The sequence below is a fragment of the Ranitomeya variabilis genome, chromosome 2, assembly GCF_051348905.1.
Source record: "Ranitomeya variabilis isolate aRanVar5 chromosome 2, aRanVar5.hap1, whole genome shotgun sequence".
NCBI classification, from domain to species: domain Eukaryota; kingdom Metazoa; phylum Chordata; class Amphibia; order Anura; family Dendrobatidae; genus Ranitomeya; species Ranitomeya variabilis.
Genome location: NC_135233.1, coordinates 970,143,578 through 970,165,865, shown reverse-complemented (window position 1 = coordinate 970,165,865; position 22,288 = coordinate 970,143,578). Strand labels below are relative to the sequence as shown.

The 22,288-nt window shown below is 42.8% G+C and overlaps 1 protein-coding gene across 1 annotated transcript in view; it reads right to left on the bottom strand.

Annotated features, from left to right (window-relative positions):
* Nucleotides 1–21,532, bottom strand: part of LOC143808308 (mast cell carboxypeptidase A-like) — a 116,339-nt gene extending 94,807 nt beyond the window's left edge. The window contains exons 1-2 of the mRNA XM_077290826.1: nucleotides 21,428–21,532; nucleotides 21,231–21,306 (exon numbers count right to left, since the gene is read on the bottom strand). Of these exons, the coding sequence (XP_077146941.1) occupies nucleotides 21,231–21,306; nucleotides 21,428–21,498 (147 nt within the window). The 5' untranslated portion in view covers nucleotides 21,499–21,532. The remainder of the gene's footprint in view (nucleotides 1–21,230; nucleotides 21,307–21,427) is intronic.
* Between the last annotated feature and the right edge of the window lie 756 nt (nucleotides 21,533–22,288).

The window sequence follows — 22,288 nt, the reverse complement described above, 5'->3', positions numbered from 1 at the left end:
TCATTGGGAAGAACACCCAAAAAATCAGATGAATAGTAAAAAGAAAGCTAACTGAAGTGAATAAGTTTTAACGTAGGTTAAAATGCTGTGAAATTCATATAAATACAGAATAGGGTTTTCTATTGAGGGTCTTGGCCACAACATGCCAAGTCAGAACAAGTTAAAAGGGACCTAAGGAGAAAAGTACTCAGTAACTAATGAACTGATTCTGGCTTAATCAAGGAGCTGACATAATGAGAATTAAAATTCAAAACTGAAAATAATACAAGTATCTATTCCAAAATCAGCATAAATCATAAGTCCCAGTAATCGAATAATTACTTCCCCATTTTAAATGGACTACAACATTTTTTCAGCAAAATAGTGTCAATAACTAGACTAAGACCCAGCAAAAACAGTTCAATGGAGTCCTCAAATGCCACAATTTTTAGCCCACAGATAGATGAGGCGTGTGACGGAGATACCTCACTTTAAAATATCTGGCCTGTATTTTTTTTACAGCACAATAGTGTCAATAAATAGGCTAAGACACAGCAAAAACAGTTCAATGGAGGCCTCAAATGCCACAATTTTTAGCCCACTGATAGGTAAGGCGCGTGATGGAGATACCTCACTTTAACCTCTTCATGACCCAGCCTATTTTGGCCTTAATGACCTTGCCGTTTTTTGAAATTCTGACCAGTGTCCCTTTATGAGGTAATAACTCAGGAACGCTTCAACGGATCCTAGCAATTCTGAGATTGTTTTTTCGTGACATATTGGGCTTCATGTTAGTGGTAAATTTAGGTCGATAATTTCTGAGTTTATTTGTGAAAAAAACGGAAATTTGGCAAAAATTTAGAAAATTTCGCAATTTTCACATTTTGAATTTTTATTCTGTTAAACCAGAGAGTTATGTGACAAAAAAATAGTTAATAAATAACATTTCCCACATGTCTACTTTACATCAGCACAATTTTGGAAACAAATTTTTTTTTTGCTAGGAAGTTATAAGGGTTAAAATTTGACCAGTGATTTCTCATTTTTACAACAAAATTTACAAAACCATTTTTTTTAGGGACCACCTCACATTTGAAGTCAGTTTGAGGGTTCTATATGGCTGAAAATACCCAAAAGTGACACCATTCTAAAAACTGCACCCCTCAAGGTGCTCAAAACCACATTCAATAAGTTTATTAACCCTTCAGGTGTTTCACAGCAGCAGAAGCAACATGGAAGGAAAAAATGAACATTTAACTTTTTAGTCACAAAAATGATCTTTTAGCGAATTTTTTTTTATTTTCCCAAGGGTAAAAGGAGAAACTGGACCACGAAGTTTGTTGTCCAATTTGTCCTGAGTATGCTGATACCTCATATGTGGGGGTAAACCACTGTTTGGGCGCACGGCAGGGCTCGGAAGGGAAGGAGCGCCATTTGACTTTTTCAATGAAAAATTGGCTCCAATCTTTAGCGGACACCATGTCGCGTTTGGAGAGCCCCCGTGTGCCTAAACATTGGAGCTCCCCCACAAGTGACCCCATTTTGGAAACTAGACCCCCCAAGAAACTTATCTAGAAGCATAGTGAGCACTTTAAACCCTCAGTTGCTTCACAAATTGATCCGTAAAAATGAAAAAGTACTTTTTTTTCACACAAAATTTCTTTTAGCCTCAATTTTTTCATTTTCACATGGGCAACAGGATAAAATGGATCCTAAAATTTGTTGCACAATTTCTCCTGAGTACACCGATACCTTACATGTGGGGGTAAACCACTGTTTGGGCACATGGTAAGGCTCGGAAGGGACGGAGCGCCATTTGACTTTTTGAATGAAAAATTATCTCCATCGCTAGCGGACACCATGTCACGTTTGGAGAGCCCCTGTGTGCCTAAACATTGGAGCTCCCCCACAAGTGACCCCATTTTGGAAACTAGACCCCCCAAGGAACTTATCTAGAAGCATAGTGAGCACTTTAAACTATCAGGTGCTTCACAAATTGATCCGTAAAAATGAAAAAGTACTTTTTTTTCACACAAAATTTCTTTTAGCCTCAATTTTTTCATTTTCACATGGGCAACAGGATAAAATGGATCCTAAAATTTGTTGGGCAATTTCTCCTGAGTACGCCAATACCTCATATGTGGGGGTAAACCACTGTTTGGGTGCACGGCAAGGCTCAGAATGGGAGGCGTGCCATTTGACTTTTTGAATGGAAAGTTAGCTCCAATCGTTAGCGGACACCATGTCGCGTTTGGAGAGCCCCTGTGTGCCTAAACATTGGAGCTCCCCTACAAGTGAGCCCATTTTGGAAACTAGACCCCCCAAGGAACATATCTAGAAGCATAGTGAGCACTTATAACCCCCAGGTGCTTCACAGAAGTTTATAACGCAGAGCCGTGAAAATAAAAAATAATTTTTCTTTCCTCAAAAATGATTTTTAGCCCAGAATTTTTTATTTTCCCAAGGGTAATGGGAGAAATTGGACCCCAAATGTTGTTGTCCAGTTTGTCCTGAGTACGATGATACCCCATATGTGGGGGTAAACCACTGTTTGGGGGCACGGCAGGGCTCAGAAGGGAAGGCACACCATTTGGCTTTTTGAATGGAAAATTAGCTCCAATCATTAGCGGACACCATGTCGCGTTTGGAGAGCCCCTGTGTGCCTAAACATTGGAGCTCCCGCACAAGTGACCCCATTTTGGAAACTAGACCTCCCAAGGAACTTATCTAGATGTGTGGTGAGCACTTTGAACCCCCAAGTGCTTCACAGAAGTTTATAACGCAGAGCCATGAAAATAATAAATGTGTTTCCTTTCCTCAAAAATATTTTTTTAGCCCAGAATTTTTTATTTTTGCAAGGGTAACAGGAGAAATTTGACCCCAAAAGTTGTTGTCCAGTTTCTCCTGAGTACGCTGATACCCCATATGTGGGGGTAAACCACTGTTTGGGCACATGCCGGGGCTCGGAAGGGAAGTAGTGACGTTTTGGAATGCAGACTTTGATGGAATGGTCTGCGGGCATCATGTTACGTTTGCAGAGCCCCTGATATGCCTAAACAGTAGAAACCCCCCATAAGTGACCCCATTTTGGAAACTAGACCCCCCAAGGAACTTATCTAGATGTGTGGTGAGCACGTTCAACCCCAAGTGCTTCACAGAAGTTTACAACGCAGAGCCGTGAAAATAAAAAATCATTTTTCTTTCCTCAAAAAAGATGTTTTAGCAAGCAATTTTTTATTTTCACAAGGGTAACAGGAGAAATTGGACCCCAATATTTGTTGCCCAGTTTGTTGTGAGTACGCTGATACCCCATATGTGGGGGTAAACCACTGTTTGGGCACACGTCAGGGCTCGGAAGGGAAGTAGTGACATTTGAAATGCAGACTTTGATGGAATGGTCTGCGGGCGTCACATTGCATTTGCAGAGCCCCTGATGGTCCTAAACAGTAGAAACACCCCATAAGTGACCCCATTTTGGAAACTAGACCCCAAAGGAACTTATCTAGATGTGTGGTGAGCACGTTCAACCCCCAAGTGCTTCACAGAAGTTTACAACGCAGAGCCGTGAAAATAAAAAATCATTTTTCTTTCCTCAAAAAAGATGTTTTAGCAAGCAATTTTTTATTTTCACAAGGGTAACAGGAGAAATTGGACCCCAATATTTGTTGCCCAGTTTGTTGTGAGTACGCTGATACCCCATATGTGGGGGTAAACCACTGTTTGGGCACACGTCAGGGCTCGGAAGGGAAGTAGTGACATTTGAAATGCAGACTTTGATGGAATGGTCTGCGGGCATCATGTTACGTTTGCAGAGCCCCTGATATGCCTAAACAGTAGAAACCCCCCATAAGTGACCCCATTTTGGAAACTAGACCCCCAAGGAACTTATCTAGATGTGTGGTGAGCACTTTCAACCCCCAAGTGCTTCACAGAAGTTTATAACGCAGAGCTGTGAAAATAAAAAATAATTGTTCTTTCCTCAAAAATTATGTTTTAGCAAGTAATTTTTTATTTTTGCAAGGGTAACAGGAGAAATTGGACCCCAACAGTTGTTGCCCAGTTTGTCCTGAGTATACTGGTACCCCATATGTGGGGGTAAACCACTGTTTGGGCGCACGTCGGGGCTTGGAAGGGAGGGAGCACCATTTGACTTTTTGAACGCAAGATTGGCTGGAATCAATGGTGGCGCCATGTTGCGTTTGGAGACCCCTGATGTGCCTAAACAGTGGAAACCCCTCAATTCTAACTTCAACACTAACCCCAACACACCCCTAATCCTAATCCCAACTGTAGCCATAACCCTAATCACAACCCTAACCCCAACACACCCCTAACCACAACCCTAACCCCAACACACCCGTAACCCTAATTCCAACCCTAACCCTAATCCTAACCCTAATCCCAACCCTAACCCTAATCCCAACCCTAACCACCACTGTAACCCCAACAAACCCCTAACCCTATCCGTAACCCTAACCACAAGCCTAATCTTTTAATTCCAACCCTAACTCTTATTCCAACCCTAACCCTAAGGCTATGTGCCCACGTTGCGGATTCGTGTGAGATTTTTCCACACGATTTTTGAAAAATCTGCAGGTAAAAGGCACTGTGTTTTACCTGCGGATTTACAGCGGATTTCCAGTGTTTTTTTGTGCGGATTTCACCTGCGGATTCCTATTGAGGAACAGGTGTAAAACGCTGTGGAATCCGCACAAAGAATTGACATGCTGCGGAAAATACAACGCAGCGTTTCTGCACGGAATTTTCCGCACCATGGGCACAGCGGATTTGGTTTTCCATAGGTGTACATGGTACTGTAAACCTGATGGAAAACTGCTACGAATTCGCAGCGGCCAATCCGCTGCGGATCCGCGGCCAATCCGCTGCGGATCCACGGCCAATCCGCTGCAGATCCGCGGCCAATCCGCTGCGGATCCGCTGCGGATCCGCAGCCAAATCCGCACTGTGTGCACATGCCATAACCCTAACCCTACCCCTAACCCTAACCCTACCCGTAACCCTAACCCTACCCGTAACCCTAACCCTAGTTCTAACCCTAACCCTAGTTCTAACCCTAACCCTAGTGGAAAAAGAAAAAAAAAATATTTTCTTTATTTTATTATTGTCCCTACCTATGGGGGTGATAAAGGGGGGGGGTTAATTTATTATTTTTTTATTTTGATCGCTGTGATAGAACCTATCACAGCGATCAAAATGTACTTTTAACGAATCTGCCGACTGGCAGATTCGGCGGGCGCACTGAGCATGCGCCCGCCATTTTGGAAGATGGCGGCGCCCAGCGAGGAGGCGGACGGACACCGGGAGCCTCGGTGAGTATAAGGGGGGGGAGATCGAGGCACGGGGGGGGCGCCGGAGCACAGGGGGGTGGCATAGCAGCACGGGGGGGAGCGGGCAGGAGCACGGGGCAGCGGAGCACAGGACCGAGGGGAGCGGAGCACAGATCGGTCACTTGGGGGGGCGATCGGTGGGGTGGGGGGTCACATTAGTGTTTCCAGCCATGGCCGATGATATTGCAGCATCGGCCATGGCTGGATTGTAATATTTCACCAGTTTTTCAGGTGAAATATTACAAATCGCTCTGATTGGCAGTTTCACTTTCAACAGCCAATCAGAGCGATCGTAGCCACGGGGGGGTGAAGCCACCCCCCCTGGGCTGAAGCACCACTCCCCCTGTCTCTGCAGATCGGGTGAAATCGGAGTTAACCCCTTCACCCGATCTGCAGGGACGTGATCATTCCATGACGCCACATAGGCGTCATGGGTCGGATTGGCACGGGTTTTCATGACGCCTACGTGGCGTCATGGGTCGGGAAGGGGTTAAAATATCTGGCCTGTATTTTTTTTTTTACTACAAAATAGTGTCAAGAACTAGACTAAGACACAGCAAAAACATTTCAATGGAGGCCTCAAATGCCACAATTTTTAGCCCACAAATAGATGAGGCGTGTGACGGAGATACCCCACTTTAAAATATCTGGTCTGTATTTTTTTTACAGCAAAATAGTTTCAATAACTAGGCTAAGACACAGCAAAAACAGTTCAATGGAGGCCTCAAATGCCACAATTTTTAGCTCACTGATAGGTGAGGCATTTGAAGGAGATACACCACTTTAACCCCTTTACCTCTAGGGGTGGTTTGCATGTTAATGACCAGTGCAATTTTTACAATTCTGACCACTGTCCTTTTATGCGGCTATAATTCTGGAACCCTTCAATGGATCCTGGTGATTCTGACACTGTTTTCTTGTGACATATTGTACTTCATGATAGTCATAAAATTTATTTGATATGACTTGCGTTTATTTGTGAAAAAAATGAAAATTTGGCGAAACTTTTAAAAATTTCACAATTTTCCAAATTTGAATTTTCATGCCCTTAAATCACACAGATATGTCACACAAAATGCTTAATAAGTAACATGTCCCACATGTCTATTTTACATCAGCACAATTTTGGAACCAAATTTTTTTTGTTAGGGAGTTATAAGGGTTAAAATTGACCAGCAATTTCTCATTTTTACAACTCCATTTTATTTTAGGGAGCCATCACATTTGAAGTCACTTTGAGGGGTCAGTATGATAGAAAATACCCAAAAGTGACATCATTCTAAAAACTGCACCCCTCAAAGTGCTGAAAACCACATTCAACAAGTTTTTTAACCCTTCAGGTACTTCACAAGAATTTTTGGAATGTTTAATTTAAAAAAAACCATTTAACTTTGTTATAAAAAGTTTACTTCAGATCCAATTTGTTTTATTTTACCAAGGATAACAGGAGTAATTGGACCCCAAAAGCCATTATGAAATTTGTCCTGAGTATGCTGATACCCCATATGTGGGAGTAAACCACTGTTTGGGCACATGGCAGAACTTGGAAGGGAAGGAGCGCCGTTTGACTTTTCAATGCAAAATTTGCTAGAATTGAGATCAGATGCCATGTCGTGTTTGGAGAGCCCCTGATGTGGCTAAACAGTGGAAACACCCCACATGTGACCCCATTTTGGAAAGTAGACCCTTGTTGTGAACTCTGTTTTTGGGCTCCCTCTTGTGGTCACAAGTGGTACTGTGTGAGTGTTGTCTTTGGGCTCCCTCTGGTGGCTCTTTGTGTCATTCTGCAGGTCTGAGGTTGGATCAGCTGTCTCGTTATCTGTTAGCTGGTTCCTATTTATTCACCTGGACTCTCAGTGGTTGCCTGCTGGTGTTGTATTCAGTGCTATTCTGATTGCTCCTGTCTACATCCGTTATCAGTCTCTCCAAGAGAAGCTAAGTTTTGTTTGCTTATTTTTGCTCATCTGTGTTCAAGATGTGTCCTAGTATATGATGTGTTTGGTCCAGCTTGCTAATATGTGATTTCCCTGCTTGCTGGTGCTCTGGGGTGCTGAGTTGCTCCCCCCACATCGTTAGTTGGTGTGGGGGTTCTTGCATTCTCTGCGTGGATATTTTTGCATAGGGTTTTTTACTGACCGCACAGATCCCTTGCTATTTTCTGCTATCTAGCGTTAGCGGGCCTCATTTGCTTAACCTGTTTCATCTCTGCGTTTGTCTTTTCCTCTTAACTCACCGTTATTATTTGTGGGGGGCTTCTATATCTTTGGGGTATTTCTCTGAGGCAAGTGAGGTCTTTACTTTCTCTTTAGGGGTAGTCAGTTTCTCAGGCCGTGAAGAGACGTCTAGGATTTCAGGAAACGTTCCACGGCTACCTTTAGTGTGTTTGGTTAGAATCAGGTTTGCGGTCAGTCCAGTTACCACATCCCCAGAGCTTGTCCTATTATCTCTGACTTAGCTGGTTAGATTTGTGATCCTAAGCCACTGGGATCATAACAGTACAGCAGGCCTGAAAAGTGTTTAATGCATCGCAGAAGTGGGATAAGAGAAGTCCTGAGTACAATTTTTTTTTTTCCTCTCCCTTTGCTGCAGTCTGTCCAGCTTCTCTCATCCCCTTAATCTCTGGGTGGCTTTGAGTTCAGCTGCAGACATGGATGTTCAGAGTCTGACTTCTAGTGTGGATCATCTTGCTGCAAGGGTGCAAAGCATTCAGGATTTTGTTGTTCACAGTCCTATGTCTGAGCCAAAAGTACCTATTCCTGAGTTGTTTTCTGGAGATAGATCTAGGTTTCTGAATTTTAAGAATAATTGTAAATTATTTCTTTCTTTGAGACCTCATTCCTCTGGTGATTCCGCTCAGCAAGTTAGAATTGTTATCTCCCTGTTACGTGGCGACCCTCAAGATTGGGCTTTCTCCCTGGCGCCGGGAGATCCTGCATTGCTGAATGTGGATGCGTTTTTTCTGGCGCTTGGATTGCTTTATGAGGAACCTAATCTTGAGAACCAGGCAGAAAAGGCCTTGCTGGCTCTCTCTCAGGGCCAGGATGAAGCTGAGGTTTATTGTCAAAAATTTCGGAAATGGTCGGTGCTTACTCAATGGAATGAGTGTGCCCTGGCTGCAAATTTCAGAGAAGGTCTTTCTGAAGCCATTAAGAATGTTATGGTGGGGTTCCCCACGCCTGCAAGTCTGAATGACTCAATGGCTTTGGCCATTCAGATTGATCGGCGTTTGCGGGAGCGCAAGTCTGCGCACCATCTGGCGGTGTTTTCTGAACAGAGACCTGAGTCTATGCAATGTGACCGAATTCTGACCAGAATTGAGCGGCAAAATTATAGACGTCAAAATGGGTTGTGCTTTTACTGTGGTGATTCAACTCATGTTATCTCAGCATGCTCTAAGCACGTAAAAAAAATTGCTAAATCTGTCACCGTTGGTACTATACAGCCTAAATTCATTTTGTCTGTTACTTTAATTTGTTCTTTGTCATCCTACTCGGTTATGGCTTTTGTGGATTCAGGTGCTGCCCTGAACCTGATGGATTTGTCGTTTGCCAGGCACTGTGGTTTTGTCCTGGAGCCTTTGGAATTCCCTATTCCACTGAGGGGTATTGATGCTACACCATTGGCTGAGAATAAGCCTCAGTATTGGACTCAAGTGACCATGTGCATGACTCCTGTACATCAGGAGGTGATTCGCTTTCTTGTGCTGCATAAACTGCATGATGTGGTCGTTTTGGGTCTGCCATGGCTGCAGGCCCATAATCCAGTTCTGGATTGGAAAGCTATGTCTGTTTCAAGTTGGGGTTGCCAGGGGATTCATGGCGATGCTCCTTTGGTGTCAATTGCTTCTTCCACTCCTTCTGAGGTCCCTGAGTTTTTGTCGGACTACCAGGATGTATTTGATGAGCCCAGATCCGGTGCCCTGCCTCCTCACAGGGATTGTGATTGTGCTATAAATTTGATTCCTGGTAGTAAGTTCCCTAACGGACGACTTTTTAATTTGTCTGTACCAGAACATGCCGCAATGCGGAGTTATATAAAGGAGTCTTTAGAGAAGGGACATATTCGCCCGTCCTCCTCCCCTCTTGGTGCAGGATTCTTTTTTGTGGCCAAGAAGGATGGTTCTCTGAGACCTTGTATAGATTATCATCTTCTAAATAAAATCACGGTCAAATTTCAGTATCCTTTGCCATTATTATCTGATCTGTTTGCTCGGATTAAGGGGTCCAGTTGGTTCACCAAGATAGATCTTCGTGGTGCGTATAACCTTGTGCGTATTAAGCAGGGGGATGAATGGAAAACAGCATTTAATACGCCCGAAGGCCATTTTGAGTACTTGGTGATGCCTTTTGGACTCTCTAATGCTCCTTCTGTGTTCCAGTCCTTCATGCATGACATCTTCCGAGAATATCTGGATAAATTTATGATTGTGTATCTGGATGACATTTTGGTCTTTTCTGAGGACTGGGAGTCCCATGTGAAGCAGGTCAGGATGGTATTTCAGGTCCTGCGTGCTAATGCCTTATTTGTGAAGGGCTCAAAATGTCTCTTCGGAGTACAGAAGGTTTCCTTTTTGGGTTTTATTTTTTCTCCTTCTACTATTGAGATGGACCCAGTCAAGGTCCAGGCTATTCATGACTGGACTCAGCCTACATCTGTTAAGAGTCTTCAGAAGTTCTTGGGTTTTGCTAATTTTTACCGTCGCTTCATTGCTAATTTTTCTGGCGTGGTTAAACCCTTGACGGATTTGACCAAGAAGGGTTCTGATGTGACTAATTGGTCTCATGCGGCCGTGGAAGCCTTTCGGGAGCTGAAGCGCCGGTTTTCTTCGGCTCCAGTTTTGTGTCAGCCTGATGTCTCTCTTCCTTTTCAGGTCGAGGTTGATGCTTCTGAGATTGGAGCAGGGGCTGTTTTGTCGCAGAGAAGCTCTGATTGCTCAGTGATGAAGCCTTGTGCTTTCTTTTCAAGAAAGTTTTCGCCTGCCGAGCGGAATTATGATGTTGGTAATCGGGAGTTGTTGGCTATGAAGTGGGCATTTGAGGAGTGGCGACATTGGCTCGAGGGAGCTAAGCATCGTGTGGTGGTCTTGACTGATCACAAAAATCTGATTTATCTCGAGTCTGCCAAGCGGCTGAATCCTAGACAGGCTCGTTGGTCGTTGTTTTTCTCCCGTTTCGATTTCGTGGTCTCGTACCTGCCTGGTTCGAAGAACGTGAAGGCTGATGCTCTTTCTAGGAGTTTTGTGCCTGACTCTCCGGGAGTTTCAGAGCTGGCTGGTATCCTCAGAGAGGGAGTGATATTGTCTGCCATTTCCCCAGATTTGCGACGAGTGCTGCAGAAATTTCAGGCGGATGGACCTGACCGTTGCCCACCAGAGAGACTGTTTGTCCCAGATAGATGGACCAGCAGAGTTATTTCCGAGGTTCATTCTTCGGTGTTGGCAGGCCATCCTGGGATTTTTGGTACCAGGGATTTGGTGGCTAGGTCCTTCTGGTGGCCTTCCTTGTCGCGGGATGTGCGTTCCTTTGTGCAGTCCTGTGGGATTTGTGCTCGGGCTAAGCCTTGCTGTTCTCGTGCCAGCGGTTTGCTTTTGCCTTTGCCTGTCCCGAAGAGGCCTTGGACGCACATTTCCATGGATTTTATTTTGGATCTTCCAGTCTCTCAGAGAATGTCTGTCATCTGGGTGGTGTGTGATCGTTTTTCCAAAATGGTCCATTTGGTGCCCTTGCCTAAGTTGCCTTCCTCCTCCGATTTGGTTCCTCTATTTTTTCAGAATGTGGTTCGCTTGCACGGCATCCCTGAAAATATTGTGTCTGACAGAGGATCCCAGTTTGTGTCCAGATTTTGGCGGATCTTTTGTGCTAAGATGGGCATTGATTTGTCTTTTTCATCGGCCTTCCATCCTCAGACGAATGGCCAAACCGAGCGAACTAATCAGACCTTGGAAACTTATTTAAGATGTTTTGTTTCTGCTGATCAGGATGATTGGGTGACTTTTTTGCCATTGGCCGAATTTGCCCTTAATAATCGGGCTAGTTCTGCTACTTTGGTTTCGCCTTTTTTCTGCAATTCTGGTTTTCATCCTCGTTTTTTCTCGGGTCAGGTTGAGCCTTCTGACTGTCCTGGGGTGGATTCTGTGGTGGATAGGTTGCAGCAAATTTGGAACCATGTGGTGGACAATTTGAAGTTGTCACAGGAGAAGGCTCAGCGCTTTGCCAACCGCCGTCGCGGTGTGGGTCCCCGACTTCGTGTTGGGGATTTGGTATGGCTGTCTTCTCGGTATGTTCCTATGAAGGTTTCCTCTCCTAAATTCAAGCCTCGCTTCATCGGTCCTTATAAGATTTTGGAAATCCTTAACCCGGTGTCATTTCGTTTGGAGCTCCCAGCGTCGTTTGCCATTCATAACGTGTTCCATAGGTCTTTGTTGCGGAGGTATGTGGTGCCTGTGGTTCCTTCTGTTGAGCCCCCTGCCCCAGTGCTGGTTGAGGGCGAATTGGAGTACGTGGTGGAGAAGATCTTGGATTCTCGTGTTTCGAGACGGAGGCTTCAGTATTTGGTTAAGTGGAAGGGCTATGGTCAGGAGGATAATTCCTGGGTTGTCGCCTCTGATGTTCATGCGGCCGATTTGGTTCATGCCTTCCATGTGGCTCATCCTGATCGCCCTGGGGATTTTGATGAGGGTTCGGTGACCCCTCCTCAAGGGGGGGGTACTGTTGTGAACTCTGTTTTTGGGCTCCCTCTTGTGGTCACAAGTGGTACTGTGTGAGTGTTGTCTTTGGGCTCCCTCTGGTGGCTCTTTGTGTCATTCTGCAGGTCTGAGGTTGGATCAGCTGTCTCGTTATCTGTTAGCTGGTTCCTATTTAGTTCACCTGGACTCTCAGTGGTTGCCTGCTGGCGTTGTATTCAGTGCTATTCTGATTGCTCCTGTCTACATCCATTATCAGTCTCTCCAAGAGAAGCTAAGTTTTGTTTGCTTATTTTTGCTCATCTGTGTTCAAGATGTGTCCTAGTATATGATGTGTTTGGTCCAGCTTGCTAATATGTGATTTCCCTGCTTGCTGGTGCTCTGGGGTGCTGAGTTGCTCCCCCCACATCGTTAGTTGGTGTGGAGGTTCTCTTATTCTCTGCGTGGATATTTTTGCATAGGGTTTTTTACTGACCGCACAGATCCCTTGCTATTTTCTGCTATCTAGCGTTAGCGGGCCTCATTTGCTTAACCTGTTTCATCTCTGCGTTTGTCTTTTCCTCTTAACTCACCGTTATTATTTGTGGGGGGCTTCTATATCTTTGGGGTATTTCTCTGAGGCAAGTGAGGTCTTTACTTTCTCTTTAGGGGTAGTCAGTTTCTCAGGCCGTGAAGAGACGTCTAGGATTTCAGGAAACGTTCCACGGCTACCTTTAGTGTGTTTGGTTAGAATCAGGTTTGCGGTCAGTCCAGTTACCACATCCCCAGAGCTTGTCCTATTATCTCTGACTTAGCTGGTTAGATTTGTGATCCTAAGCCACTGGGATCATAACAGACCCCCTAAAGAACTTACTTAGATGTGTGATGAGCACTTTGAACTCCTAATTGCTTCACAGAAGTATATAATGTAGAGCTGTAAAAAATTAAAATCATATTTTTTTTCATAAAAATGATCTTTTCGCCCCAATTTCTAATTTTTCTAAGGATAACAGGAGAACTTGGACCCCAAGAGTTGTGCGTATGCTGATAGCCCATATGTGGGAATAAACCACTGTTTGGGTGCATGGCAGAGCTCAAAAGGGAAGGAGCACCTTTTGACTTTTACAATGCATAATTGGCTGGAATTGAGATCGGATGCCATGTCGCGTTTGGAGAGCCCCATGATGTGCCTAAACAGTGGAAACCCCCCACATGTGACTCCATTTTGAAATCTAGACCACCAAAGGAACTTATCTAGATGTGTGGTGAGCACGTTCAACCCCCAATTGTTTCACTAAAGTTTACAAAAAACAAACATTTTTTTTCCTCAAAAATGATCTTTTAGCCTGTATTTTTTTATTTTCCCAAGGGTATCTGGAGAAATTGGATGCCAAAAGTTGTTGTGCAATTTGTCCTGAGTACGCTGATACCCCATATGTGGAGAGGAACCACCGTTTGGGTGCATGGCAGAGTTCGAAAGGGAAAGAGCGCCGTTTTGGAATGCAGACTTTGATGGAATGGTTTGTGGGTGTCACGTTGCGTTTGCAAAGCCCCTGATGTACCTAAACTGTAGAAACACCCCACAAGTGACCCCATATTGGAAACTAAACCCCGCAAAGAACTTATCTAGATGTGTTGTGAGAACTTTAAACCCCCAAGTATTTCACTAAAGTTTATAACACAGCCGTGAAAATAAAAAATATTTTTTTCCCCCACAAAAATGATTTTTAGCCCCCACATTTTTATTTTCACAAGGGTAACAGGAGAAATTGGACCCTAAAAGTTGTTGTCCAATTTGTCCTGAGTACGTTGATACCCAATATGTGGGGGTAAACCACTGTTTGGGCGCACGGCAGAGCTCAGAAGGGAAGGAGCACCGTTTGACTTTTTCAACACAGAATTGGCTGGAATTGAGATCGGATGCCATGTAGCATTTGGGGAGCCCCTGATGTGCCTAAACAGTGGAAACTCCCCAATTCTAACTCCAACCCTAATCCCAACACACCCCTAACCCTAATCCCAACCCTAACCATAACCCTAACCACACCCCTAACACGAACACACCCCTAACCCTAATACCAACCCTAACCACAACCCTAAGCCCAACACACCCCTAACTCAAACACACCCCTAACCCTAATCCCAACCCTAACCATATCCTTAACCACACCCTAACCCTGACACACCCATAACCCTAATCCCAACCCTAACCCTAATCCCAACCATAAATGTAATCCCAACCTAATCCAAACCCTAACCCTAACTTTAGCCCCAACCCTAAACCTATCTTTAGCCCCAACCCTAACCCTAGCCCTAACCATAACCCTAATGGGAAATTGGGAATACATTTTTTTATTTTATTATTTTTTCCTAACTAAGTGGGTGATAAAGGGGGTTTGATTTACTATTTATAGCGGGTTTTTATGTTTGGAAGCTGTCACACGCTAAAAGACACTTTGTATTGCAAAAAATAGTTTTTGCATCACCACATTTCGAGAGCTATAATTTTTCCATATTTTGGCCCACAGAGTCATGTGAGGGCTTGTTATTTGCAGGACGAATTGATGTTTTTATTGGTACAATTTTCAGGCACATGACATTTTTTGATCGCTTTTTATTATGATTTTTGTGAGGCAGAATAAACAAAAACCAGCAATTCAATTAATTTATTTTGGGGGGGGGCATTTATACTGTTCCACATGTGGTAAAATCGATAAAGCAATTTTATTCTTTGGGTTAGTACGATTACAGCAATACCTCATTTATATCTTTTTTTTATGTTTTGGCTCTTTCATACAATAAAAGCTTTTTTATATAAAAAATAATTATTTTTGCATCACTTTATTCTGAGAGCTATAACTTTTTTATTTTTCCGGTGATGGAGCTGTATCATGGCTATTTTTTTGTGGGATTTCAGCAGTGCCATGTTTATTTATATCCGTCTTTTTGATCGCGTGTTATTCCACTTTTTGTTCAGAGGTATGATGATAAAGCATTGTTTTTTTGCCTTTTTTATGGGGTTCACTAAAGGGGTTAACTAGTGGGACAGTTTTATAGTTCGGGTCGTTACGGACTTGGCGATACTAAATATGTTCACTTTTATTGTTTTGTTTTTTTATTTACATAAAGAAATGTATGTATTTTAAAAATATTTATTTTATTTTTTTCTTTACTTAGGAATTTAAAAAAAATGTTTTTTGCACATGCTAATATTTTTTTTTTACTTTTTCCCAGGATAGGACATCACTATATAAAGTCAGATCGCTGATCTGACACTTTTCACTGCACTGTATCAGATCAGCGATCTGACAGGCATGGAAGTAGACTTGCCAGCACCTGCTCTTAGCAGGAGCTCACAAGCCACCTGCCTGCAGGACCTGGAAGGACCCCGCGGCCATCTTGGTGCCGGGGGCCTCCATGGAGACCCTCAGGACAATGTGATGCTTCTCTATACCTCTTCCGGCACCGGAACGCCTCGATCTTGTTTGATCGCAGTGTATCGGGGTTAAAGTGCTGGGAGCAGTCCGTGACCACTGCTGGCACTTAGTGCCAGGTGTCAGCAGTGAGAATCAGCTGACACCCGGCCCCGATCGGCCATACATCACCCGTGTGTGTGGCCAATCGGCTTCGACGTACTATCCCGTCCATGGTCAGATGGGCCCAGCCCACATTGACGGGATAGTGCGTCGGATGTCAGAAAGGGGTTAAAATATCTGGCCAGTATTTTTTTTTTACAGCAAAATGGTGTCAAGAACTAGGCTAAGACACAGCAAAAAGAGTTCAATGGAGGCCTGAAATGCCACAATTTTGAGCCCACTGATAGGTGAGGCATGTGACGGAGATACCCCACTTTTAAATATCTGGCCTGTATTTTTTTTTTTTTGCAGCAAGCTGGTGTGAATAGCTAGGTTAAGACACAGCAAAAAAAAATCAACGGAGGGCTCAAATGGCACTGTTTTGAGCGCAATGATATGTGATGCCTGTGACGCAGATACCCCACTTTGAAATATCTGGCCTGTATTTTTTTGGGCAGCAAACTGGTGTGAATAACTAGGCTAAGATACAACAAAAAAATTCAACGGAGGCCTGAAATGGCACAATTTTGAGCGCAATGATATGCAATCCGTGTGGCGGACAAAACACAGTGTAAAATATCTGTCCTGTAGGTAAATATTTTTTTTGCAGCTAGCTGGCATCAAGAACTTATATAAGACACTCCAACAAAATTTTACAGTACCACAAAAATGGTAGAATTTTCGGAGCACTCAGATGTGATCGCTGTGACGGCCAAACCCCTGTTTGTATCTGGATTTTCACGTTGTATTCTGCAGTGCCAACAAGCAAATGGATAAAAAAAAATCTGTGTGCTCTGGATTGCTTTTGAACAAAATAATCAGGATTAAGATGCAAAAAAATTATTCCTGGCCACTGATACCTGGAGCTATGTATACACGGTCCCTATCTGCGCAGCAACTGTTTCTACACTGGCTGATTCCGGAGCTGTGTGATGAGCTGGGTGGCGCCAGGTCTGATATAGACCTGATGACGCTGTGCAGCCAGCCAATCACTGTAATGCCACAACCAACATGGCTTCGGCAATACAGTGCGTGGCAGACAATCCCTGCATGTTGATTGGCACTCTAAAGAGCACCAAACATGCAGGGCGGTGACCCGAACTCCTGTCGAACAACCCCAGAAATGTTCTCCGCTCGCCGAGCATCGTGAGCACCGATCATGCTTGCTCATCACTAATGCGATGCAGTCATTGCAGCTTGCACCTGTTCATACTATATGGAGGTGCTGGTCATGTTTTTTTATTTTTTGCAGTGAGCTCTTTAACAGTCCCAACAACAGTTTCATGCTCTCAATAATAAAAGAAACTCCAATCTCGTTTCATGCCTAAAATGTCTCCCCATACTACGTCCACAAATATGGTTGAGCAACGAAACTGGTATAGCGTCTAACCCACAATGGATTACCATTGTTTCAACAACACCTTGAAAATCTATACTATGGCTAGTTACTCTTATCTCCCATCTCACTAGTTATTTAAACTATCTGAGACATGGGCAAAAAACATGGGCAGCAGCCTTATCAGCAGCTATATCTATGATACCTAAGCCAAACTTGGATCATAAATCACAATCAAACTATAGACCCATATCCTTAATTAACATAGACCTCAAACTTTTAGCTAAAATCTTAGCTCATCATTTGAACTCTAGTTTGGTTTCCCTTACAGACAAGGACAAAGTTGGCTTTGTTCCCCACATATAAACTTCCAATAATGTACGAAGGGCCTCTCATCTCCCACACCACTGTAAGCAACCAATGTGGCAGCTATGCTTTTATCCTTCTATATTAAAGAGTCGTTTGACTCGACCTTATGGACCTACTTGCTTGCGGTGTTGTGGAGATGGAGCTTTCCTGACCATTTTTTTCTCATGGATTTATGCCCTATACCGCCATCCCTCAGCACAAGTCCGCTACAATGACTTCTACTCTGCCTCCCTCCCTATCAAAAGAAGCTCATGCTAAGGCTGCCCCCTATTTCTGCTACTTGTTTTACTTGCAATCAAACCCCTAGCAATTAGCCTTCAGCACAACCCGCAGATCGAAGGAATAGAAATCTCTTAAATCCCCACCAAGATTTTTATGTTTGCTGACGATATTCTGCTTCTTTTTACTACCGCTCCTCAAATATCATTTTCCACTCTGCTCCAATCTCTATAAAGCTTTAAATACATTTCAGACCTAAATTGACCACTAATCTAAATTCCCTCTTCTCTGCTAATTACCCCCAAATGCTTCTTAACTTCGTACAATACTCCAAATGTGGGGGAAATTACAGTTCTCATGGCTGCATTTATGGCTAGATTCATTTAAAATGTTGTTGCTCTCTAAACTACTCTACTTATTCAGAGTTCCCCCAGTTTCATTCCCAACTCCCTATCTTAAAATAGTTCAACATCTAATGAATACTTTCATTTGGAATGGGGGGGGTCTCCCCTGAGTCAACAAAGCCATGCTATACTGCCATCGCTTGAACGGAGATCTGGGTGTTCCCAATCTCAACAAATATTATCAAGCAGCTCAACTAGTCCAATTGACACTATATCATGCCATCTCTGAACCACCTCTCTGGCTTTCCCTGGAAGCTCCAGAGTGCCATCCACTCACTCTCGACACCTTATTATAGCTCCTGCCTGTCCAACAAAGACATACCACTATACCTATCATATCGCATTAGCTTAAAATCTAGGACTTTTGACTTTCTCGCTGTAGTCAAAAGGCATCTATCAGCTGTACTCACACACAAAGTACATAGATTTGAAAAAATGTGGCTAACCTAGGCGGAATACACCAAGCATACCTCCTTTGCCAAATCTCCACTATGCTTAAAGGTTTCTACCTCCCTCAGTTCTCCATGAACTACCTTCATCTAGAAGAATCAATTGGTCTCCTCCTCGGGTCCTACTCAATTCATCACCACTCTCTCTTTCCCTCCCTGCCCCCTACACTCACCTTACCATGTGTTTGTCCCGCTACAGTTCTTTCTATTATTTGCTTGTATTAACACATTTTGTCAATTGCTATATATGTAATGTACTTAAAACTTTCAATAAAAATGTGTTGTGAAAAAAATCTTACACATTCTCCAGAATATAGATATTTTTCAATTTGCTACATGCAAATTCAGCAAAATCATAGTCAGACTATTTTTCTGATCCATGGAGGGCAAGACAAATGGTCAAGGTCACCTTTCGCACTGTCTTTACCATCTATCATATGATGCTCAGCACCTCTGATTTTTCCCTTCCTCTGCTGTGCGCATTTTCTTCAGCCTCTTCACTCTAGCGGGTAGCTTCAGGCTTGACTGGGCCTTGGATGTCACAGTAAAGAAGGCAAGGAGAATGCACATGATGGGGAAAGGAGAAAAGAAAAGGTAGGAGGATCTGACAGAGGGCTGCGATGACAGAGGGACAGGTGTGCATAATATTAAATTCATGCAGAATAAGTTAGCTGCTAACTGAATTTTCCAGTTAGATCCATGCAAGCTGACAAAGTCGACTCTTTGCAGCTTTGATCATCTCTAGTAGCAGATGTTATCCCAGGACTGCAATTAGGTCTAGAACCATTTTATTAAAGGGGTATTCACATCTCCAAGATCCTATTCCAATATGTAGAAGGTGTAACAATAAGAATATTAGCAAATGCCTACAATTAGAAATGTAGTATAGTTTTTCTGATTAGCTATGTCTCTTTCCTCATGTGCAGGCATTGCAGGACCTTAGGTATCCATGGTCACGACCACTGATATAGGTACAATTAGTTAGTTAGTTTGTAGTGGTCTTAACCATGGATACCTAAGGTCCTGCATAATGCCTGTACATGAGGAATATATATATATATATATATATATATATATATATATATATATATACAGTGCAGACCAAAAGTTTGGACACACCTTCTCATTTAAAGATTTTTCTGTATTTTCATGACTATGAAAATTGTACATTCACACTGAAGGCATCAAAACTATGAATTAACACATGTGGAATTATATACTTAACAAAAAAGTGTGAAACAACTGAAATGATGTCTTACATTCTAGGTTCTTCAAAGTAGCCACCTTTTGCTTTGATGACTGCTTTGCACACTCTTGGCATTCTCTTGATGAGTTTCAAGAGGTAGTCACCGGGAATGGTCTTCCAACAATCTTGAAGGAGTTCCCAGAGATGCTTAGCATTTGTTGGCCCTTTTGCCTTCACTCTGCAGTCCAGCTCATTCCAAACCATCTCGATTGAGTTCAGGTCTGGTGACTGTGGAGGCCAGGTCATCTGGTGTAGCACCCCATCACTCTCCTTCTTGGTCAAATAGCCCTTGAGGTGTGTTTGTGGTCACTGTCTTGTTGAAAAATAAATGATGGTCCAACTAAACGCAAACCGGATGGAATAGCATGCCGCTGCAAGATGCTGTGGTAGCCATGCTGGTTCAGTATGCCTTCAATTTTGAATAAATCCCCAACAGTGTCACCAGCAAAGCACCCCCACACCATCACACCTCCTCCTCCATGCTTCACGGTGGGAACCAGGCATGTAGAGTCCATCCGTTCACCTTTCCTGCGTTGCACAAAGACACGGTGGTTGGAACCAAAGATCTCAAATTTGAACTCATCAGACCAAAGCACAGATTTCCACTGGTCTAATGTCCATCCCTTGTGTTCTTTAGCCCAAACAAGTCTCTTCTGCTTCTTGCCTGTCCTTAGCAGTGGTTTCGTAGCAGTTATTTTACCATGAAGGCCTGCTGCACAAAGTCTCCTCTTAACAGTTGTTGTAGAGATGTGTCTGCTGCTAGAACTCTGTGTGGCATTGACCTGGTCTCTAATCTGAGTTGCTGTTAACCTGCATTTTCTGAGGCTGGTGACTCGGATAAACTTATCCTCAGAAGCAGAGGTGACTCTTGGTCTTCCTTTCCTGGGGCGGTCCTCGTGTGAGCCAGTTTCTTTGTAGCGCTTGATGGTTTTTGCCACTGCACTTGGGGACACTTTCAAAGTTTTCCCAATTTTTCGGACTGACTGACCTTCATTTCTTAAAGTAATGATGGCCACTCGTTTTTCTTTACTTAGCTGCTTTTTTCTTGCCATAATACAAATTCTAACAGTCTATTCAATAGGACTATCAGCTGTGTATCCACCAGACTTCTGCACAACACAACTGATGGTCTCATCCCCTTTTATAAGGCAAGAAATCCCACTTATTAAACCTGAAGGGGCACACCTGTGAAGTGAAAACTATTCCCGGTGACTACCTCTTGAAGTTCATCAAGAGAATGCCAAGAGTGTGCTAAGCAGTCATCAAAGCAAAAGGTGGCTACTTTGAAGAACCTAGAATATAAGACATAATTTCAGTTGTTTCACACTTTTTTGTTAAGTATATAATTCCACATGTGTTAATTCATAGTTTTGAAGCCTTCAGTGTGAATGTACAATTTTCATAGTAATGAAAATTCAGAAAAATCTTTAAATGAGAAGGTGTGTCCAAACTTTTGGTCTGTATTGTGTATATATATATATATATATATATATATATATATATATATATATATATATATATATATATATATATAGTATATATATATATATGTGTATATATATATATATATATATATATATATGCACATATCATATTCTTAAATATACTGTATGTAAATATGAGCAGATATCAAATAACTCTCACCTCCATTATGCTGCCCAAATATTTAATGAATGCCACCTCAACGTCATTTCCAGGAGTAACATGAAATAGTTTCTCACTGCAAAAGAATGAATATAAATTACAATAAGAAACACAAAAAATGTAATACTGTCCATATTAACAGATCAGCACATCATCCATTCAATGAAAGTTTCACTATGCATAGAAAAGAACAGTACTTGTCAAATCGCCTGCCATGAGGAACGCTGAGACTGGCTGCAACACAGCACAAAAGTAGGAACAGCTTCATTTTGTCTGCTGGCTTCTTCTAAGGTCTTTCTTTTCCTTTTATTTTCTTACAACAGACAACATGTGATTATCTCACATTATTCTAAGATTAACCAGATTCAACTAGATAACATTTTATCTCTCATTCAAGAGCAAACATAATATCTCTAGTCTGAAGCAAAACAGCTTTGTCCTCTAAAATGAATGAAACGCCACTTAAAGGGAACCTGTCACAAGAAAAAGCGCTATTCATCTGCAGATATGGGGTTAATCTGCAGGTTAATAGCGTTACTAATCTGCCCGGCGCTCGCACTTACCTGAACGCTGCAGGGAAAAAAATTAACTTTATTCCCCCCCGCGGCGTTTAGTCACAGGGGCGGTGCCAGCACTGATTTCATCTGCAGGTTAATAGCGTTTTTTTCTGGTGACAAGTTCCTTTTAATATTTAAAATGTCCTACCATATTGCTTCCTACCTAGCAGAGGTGCAGCTCATAAAAGAGGATGTATATTGTGGAGAACAGAGAACTATCAAAACTGTCTAAAAGAAAAATTGTCTTTGTTGCCCATAGCATCCAACAGGGACAGACTGGGACTGAAATTCAGTCCTGGCATTTGAAATCACACAGACCCAGGCTGTCCTTGCCCCTGAGCATTTGATGGATATATATTAACAATATTACCCTGCCTGAAGGAAGTCAAAATGTACTACAAGACCAATATTTCTGATAATACCAATAATATTCTATATAAGATTAAATAATTATAGTATCATAATAATATAATCGTAATAATAATAATAGGATTTTCCGAT